General features: G+C 48.8%; 1 protein-coding gene across 1 annotated transcript; it reads left to right on the top strand.

Annotated features, from left to right (window-relative positions):
* The first annotated feature begins 1,652 nt into the window (after positions 1-1,652).
* LOC109579024 (antigen-presenting glycoprotein CD1d-like) lies at positions 1,653-6,281 on the top strand. The gene is made up of 5 exons (XM_019988504.2): positions 1,653-2,288; positions 2,559-2,837; positions 3,549-3,827; positions 4,585-4,684; positions 4,781-6,281. Exons 1-5 carry the CDS (start codon positions 1,712-1,714, stop codon positions 4,800-4,802), a joined length of 1,257 nt encoding a protein of 418 aa, XP_019844063.2. The 5' UTR covers positions 1,653-1,711; the 3' UTR covers positions 4,803-6,281.
* Positions 6,282-6,527: the final 246 nt, after the last annotated feature.

Below are 6,527 nucleotides of genomic sequence, written 5' to 3'. Positions count from 1 at the left end.
ACTTCCTACTTTTGCATTCCAGTCCCCTATAATGAAAAGGACATCTTTTATGTGTGTTAGTTCTAAAAGGTTTTGTAGGTCTTCATAGAACAGTTCAACTTCAGCTTCTTAAGGGTTACTGGTTGGGGCATAGATTTGGATTACTGTGATATTGAATGGTTTGCCTTGGAAATGAACAGAGATCATTCTGTCGTTTTTGAGATTGCATCCAAGTACTGCCTTTTGGAGTCTTTTGTTGACCATGATGGCTACTCCATTTCTTCTGAGGGATTCCTGCCCGCAGTAGTAGATATAATGGTCATCTGAGTTAAATTCACCCATTCTAGTACATTTCAGTTTGCTGATTTCTAGAATGTCGACATTCACTTTTGCCATCTCTTGTTTGACCACTTGCAATTTGCCTTGATTCACGGACGTGACATTCCAGGTTCCTATGCAATATTGCTCTTTACAGCATCGGACCTTGCTTCTATCACCAGTCACATCCACAGCTGGGTATTCTTTTTGCTTTGGCTCCATCCCTTCATTCTTTCTGGAGTTATTTCTCTACTGATCTCCAGTAGCATATTGGGCACCTACTGACCTGGGGAGTTTCTCTTTCAGTATCCTATCATTTTGCCTTTTCATACTGTTCATGGGGTTCTCAAGGCAAGAATACTGAAGCGGTTTGCCATTCCCTTCTCCAGTGGACCACATTCTGTCAGATCTCTCCACCATGACCCGCCCGTCTTGGTTTGCCCCACGGGCATGGCTTAGTTTCATTGAGTTAGACAAGGCTGTGGTCCTAGTGTGATTAGATTGACTAGTTTTCTGTGAGTATGGTTTCAGTGTGTCTGCCATCTGATGCCCTCTTGCAACACCTACTGTCTTACTTGGGTTTCTCTTACCTTGGGCGTGGGGTGTCTCTTCAAGGCTGGTCCAGCAAAGCACAGCCAATACTCCTTACCTTGGACAAGGGGTATCTCCTCACCACCGTCCTTCCTGACCTTCAACGTGGGATAGCTCCTCTAGGCCCTCTTGTGCCTGTGCAGCCACGGCATGGGGTTGCTCCTCCTGGCCGCTGCCCCTGGCCTCGGGCTTAGGGGGGGGTGGGGTAGCTCCTCCCGGCCGCTGCCCCTGACCTCGGACGCGGGGTATCTCCTCTCAGCAGCCCCCCGTCTCCCCCAAACTCGGACGTGGGGTAGCTCCTCTTGGCCAGTCTAAACTTTGTTTTAAAAAACATGGTAGACGTTATACCATAGATACAACTTTATGTCCTGTTTTTAAATCTTAAATAGTAGTTGTAAAGTTTTTTCCACATACTATCTGTAACTCTACGTTGGAAAAAGAGATTTAGACAAGCCAGTTGTTAGAAACATGATACTTAAGTGAGTGGCTGTGACCACGGCTCTTTGCAGCTCAGATACCTAATGAGAGGGACCATCTGGCAGATGAAAAAGGGATCCCTGGACTGGAGGGGGGTTAGAAGCAAGTCCCAGGAGAGTCAGAATGGGAGTCCTTCCTGTCTCCAGGCTTAAGAATTGGCCAGCCACAGGGTCAAATTCAGGACCTTTTTGGCAGTCCCGGAAACCCGGGGTGTGTGGGCGGGCGTTGCGGAAGGACCGAGGGGCGGGGGGCGGAGATTCGAGGTCCGAGAGCAGAGCTAGGAAGTGGGGGTACTGGCTGTTTCTGTTCTTCTGGGGGCTTCCCCAGATTTGGGGGAGTTTGGGGGATGAGTGGAACCGGGGATTCCCGGAAGAGGTCGGCGAGAGGGAGCCGAGCAGGGAAAGGGGAGGACGCTCGCGGCGGGCGGGCGCAGACTGATGCACCTCGGAAAGCCGGGAGCTTGATCCAGCAGCTCGAGAACCTGCTACTCCCTGCCTCCAGCTGCTTGGCCCCTGGAGACCGAGCTCGATTCAGAGCGAGCAGACATCACCCTTTCTTCCCAAACCTAACTGTTTCTTTCTTTCTTTTTTTTTTCCTTTTCCCTTCTGTGCTCTCCCTCCCGTTTCCCCGGCTCCTCGGATCTGTATTCTCTCCAGACCCGCAAACGCCTTTCTCCTTCCACGGCCTCCAGATCTCCTCCTTGGCCAACAGCAGCTGGACACGCACGGACTGCCTGGGGTGGCTGGGGGAGCTGCAGCCCTATACTTGGCGCAATGAGTCGGACACCATCCGCTTCCTGAAGCCTTGGTCTCGGGGCACATTCAGCGACCAGCAGTGGGAGCAGCTGCAGCATACGTTTCAGGTTTATCGCAGCAGCTTCACAAAGGTCCTCTGGGAATTCGTCAAAAGGCTGCACGCCGAATGTGAGCTGAGGGATGGGATTGCAGAGGGGACAGTGGATTCTGAAGCCCAACCGGGAGGTTCTGGCCCCACGTGATTGTCTCCTCTCTCCCTTTTGAGTCCCACTTCTGCCTGAGAGGTCCCAGCTTGAGTCCTCAAAATACCCCTTGTTCATCCCGCTGCAGGTCATCCATTCTCATTTACATGAACTTTGGGGTCCCTAGTATAACCCTCACACCAATTTCTTCAACTCCTTTCAGTCTTCATAGATTTCTTTCCATTCCTCTCCTCAGTACCTCTTGAGATCCAGGGATCTGCAGGATGTGAGTTGCTTCAGGGGAACACCTCAGAAAGCTTCTTACGTGCAGCATTTCAAGGAAGGGATGTCCTGAGTTTCCAAGGAATGTCTTGGGTGTCAGCCCCAGATGCCCCGCCTTGGGTCCAGGAGGTCTGCAAGGTGATCAATCTGGACCAAGGGACCAAGGAAACAGTGCACTGGCTCCTCCATGACATCTGCCCCGAGTTGGTCAGAGGCCTCTTGCAGACCGGGAAGTCCGAGCTGGAGAAGCAAGGTCAGCCTGCCTTTGTCACCTCCTGCCCTCCACTCCACTCTGGGGCTCCATCTGGGGTTTTCATTCCAGGGTTCACATCCTTTTAAGCATCACGGGAAGAGGAGGGGATGGATAAGGTGTGAGGGTATTTAAACTCTCAACAGACATTAACTAGGTACCTTTTGGGTTCCATGAATTGAATTAAATAAACCCTGGGGGTCAGTCAGGATCTGTGCTTGAGGAGGGAGAGAAGCAGATGAACAGTTAAAGCAGTGTCCTGGTGGCTCAGATGGTAAAGAGTCTGCCCACAATGCAGGAGACCCGGGTTTGACCCCTGAGTTGTGAAGATGCCCTGGAGAAGGAAATGGCAACCCCCTCTAGTACTCTTGCCTGAAAAATTCCGTGTACAGAGGAGCCTGGTGGGCTACTGTCCAAGGGTTGCAAAGAGTCAGGCATGACTGGGTGACTAACACTTAGAAACTTGCTACGTATGTTACAGCTGAACACAGGGTGCTCTGGGAGTACAGAGTAGGGGCATTTATCGGAGACTGGACCAGGGAAGGGAATGGGGATCGGGGAAGGCTTTCCCAGAGAAGCTAATTCAAATGGATTGAAACGGTGGGAGTTCATCTCCAGAGGTAGAATTATAGGACTGATGAGCCTGCTGTGAGGTCCAGAGCCTCTGATGTGGAGTCTTCACTCTAAGATGTCTCATTCTGCTATCGAATACAGTGAAGCCGGAGGCTTGGCTGTCCAGTGGCCCCAGTCCTGGGCCTGGCCATCTGCTGCTGGTGTGCCACGTCTCAGGATTCTACCCAAAACCTGTGCGGGTGATGTGGATGAGGGGCGAGCAGGAGGAGCCTGGCACTCGGCAAGGAGACGTCATGCCCAATGCCGACTCGACTTGGTATCTGCGAGTAACCCTGGATGTGGCGGCTGGGGAGGCAGCTGGCCTGAGTTGCCGAGTGAAGCACAGCAGTCTAGGAGACCAGGACATCATCCTGTACTGGGGTGAGAAGGAACTGGGGCTCAGCTGGGGATGGGAAGAGGTGGTCCTCAAGCACAGAGGGAGGGCCTAGGGAAGGGGAGGGAAATGACACACCTTGGATGGAGGAAATGAAGCCCCAGCCAGGAGTGATAGAAGGAGGGGATTCTCAAAGGGGAGTAACAAAGATCTGAACTCAACAAGGATTGAGACAAGGTATTCCCTATTCAGGAAAGAACAGACTAAAATCCCCTCAGATCCAGAAATAGGTGGCAAGTGCAGAATGCTAGGAAGATTTGTTTTTAAGAGGAGGCAACTGGGGACTTTGAAAGACAGGGTAAAAAAGATAGCTGAGGTTTGTTGAGTGCTTTCTCGGTGTGAGCTGAACACTCTGCGTACAGCAGAGGATGTATGAACAATCATCCCAGCTCTCCTTTGAGCAGGTACCATTGTTTTCATGTTACAGATGAGAAATTGAGGCGAAGCCAGGTCAGCCTGTCTGAGTTTCATCATTAGAAAGTGGAAGAGCTGGGTTTAGACTCAGGTTTGGACTAGCTGTGAAACTAGTGCCTTGCTCCATATGAGTACGAGCATATGCTGAAGTGAACCGAATTGTAGATGTCCAGACCCCAAGAAAAGATGGGGCGTCTAAAAACTTCAGAGGAATACAAGTGGGCACATTAAACAGGACAAGAAATAAGCATCTGGCATGCTCACATGTGCTTATAGTAGGGGATATATGCAGATTCCCAGACTGAGACACATCCTGTGTCCCCCACACAGATGGGAACCGTGTCTCCAGGGGCTTGATTGTTGCCCTGGTACTACTGGTGTTCGTCCTTCTGTTTGTTGGAGGCTTAGTCTTCTGGTTTAGGAAGCACCGGTAAGTCTCTCCTTTCCATCTCCTCCCTACCTCAACCCCTCTGCCCAGGTTTTCTCCTCTTCCCTTTTCCTTAATGGTCTCTGTTTTCTCTCACAGCCGCTATCAAGATATCCCGTGACTCTTCTCACCACATCCATCTGTCTGGACTTCAGGATCTCAGGGCTTTAGCCCTCAGAATTTGAGGGTTACCTTGAAGAAGCGGAGAACAGGCAGCTCTTGTCACACATTTTGAACATTTTATCTAAGAAGTTTTAAGTATGTTTTTTTTTTCTTTTAGTATACTACAAGTGTATATGTCCAAATAGTTCTGTAAAAAACAGAAGTGCAAACTCAGATACCTCTCAGGGACAAGCAGATAAAGGCTGCAGTGTAACTGTGTGGTCATTATTTGAATGATGGAATATGCAGTCAACTGGAAGATCCTTTTCCTGTTCCAAGGAAGCAAGTGCAACTGTTCCTTGTGAAGTATAAAGTAAGACTTTGGCTTGGCTGTAACCCACCTTTTTTTCAAGAAAAACAGGTCTAGCATTATATGTGAACAAGCCTATTTTAATGTGTTGATAGAAAACTTTACAATATGTGGGGTGTTGTTGTTCAGTGGCTCAGTCGTGTCTGACTCTTTGCGACCCTATCAGTTCACTTCAGTTGCTCAGCATACCAGGCTTCCCTGTGCTTCGCCATCTTCTGGAGCTTACTCAAACTCATGTCCATTGAGTCAGTGAAGCCATCCAGCCATCTCATCCTCTGTCGTCCCCTTCTCCTCCCGCCTTCAATCTTCCCTCGCATCAGGGTTTTTTCTAACGAGTCAGCCAAAATATTGGAGCTGCACCTTCGGCATCAGTCCTTCCAATGAATATTTCGGGTTGATTTCCTTTAGGATTGACTGGTTTGATCTCTTTGCAGTTCAAGGGACTCTCAAGGGTCTCCCCCAACACCACAGTTCAAAACATCAATTCTTCGGCACTTACCCTTCTTTATGGTCCAACTCTCACATCCATACATGACTACTGGAAAAACCATAGCTTCGACTAGATGGACCTCTGTTGGCGAAGTAACGTGCTTACTTTTTAATATGCTGTCTAGGTTTGTCAGATATTTCTTCCAAAGAGCAAGCATCTTTTGATTTCATGGCTGCAGTAACCATCTGCAGTGATTCTGTGTGGGAACCATGTTTTACTGATTTCTCAGAAATGTCTCCTGGAATTGAATACTCATTCCCTCTTCCTTGCTTGCTCTCTGCCACCCTTAATTTAGACATTCTGACTGACACCTCAGTGTCAGCTAGATGCTGTTCTGTACACAGAACAAACCCCCTTATCTTCAAAGACCTTTCCTTACAACTCTTATATCATTACCTCCAGACCTCCAGGAGGAAGCCTCTTTGATCCCTGAATTCTAGTCTCTGTCTTACTTTCCTGTGCTTAGTTAAAGATTACAAGATAAGTTACCAATAAAATATGTGCTCTGTAGGTTCTTGGGAAGTTGCTTCTCTGAACGCTCTCCCTGTGCTGTCTGTCATAATACTGTGTGTTTGTATTATTCAGTGCGAAACCACCACAATTTTGGAACCCAAGAAAATAAAGTCTGCTGCCTTTTCCACTGTTTCCTCATCTATTTGCCATGGAATAATGGGACCGGATGCCATGCTCTTTGTTTTTTGAATGCTGAGTTTTAAATCAGCTTTTCTGGGGTTGTGGGATACTCCAAATACACCTCTGCTGGATGACCCTAGGCCTCCCAGTTTGTGTCTGTGGCATAAAAAGTTTGTCCTGAATGATACATTGAGAATTTCAGAACCTTCTCTGGTAGTTCAGATGGTAAGGAGTCTTCCTACACTGCAGGA

This window comes from Bos indicus, chromosome 3 (assembly GCF_029378745.1).
Source record: "Bos indicus isolate NIAB-ARS_2022 breed Sahiwal x Tharparkar chromosome 3, NIAB-ARS_B.indTharparkar_mat_pri_1.0, whole genome shotgun sequence".
Taxonomy (NCBI): Eukaryota; Metazoa; Chordata; class Mammalia; order Artiodactyla; family Bovidae; genus Bos; species Bos indicus.
This window is presented reverse-complemented; position numbering and strand designations above follow the sequence as displayed.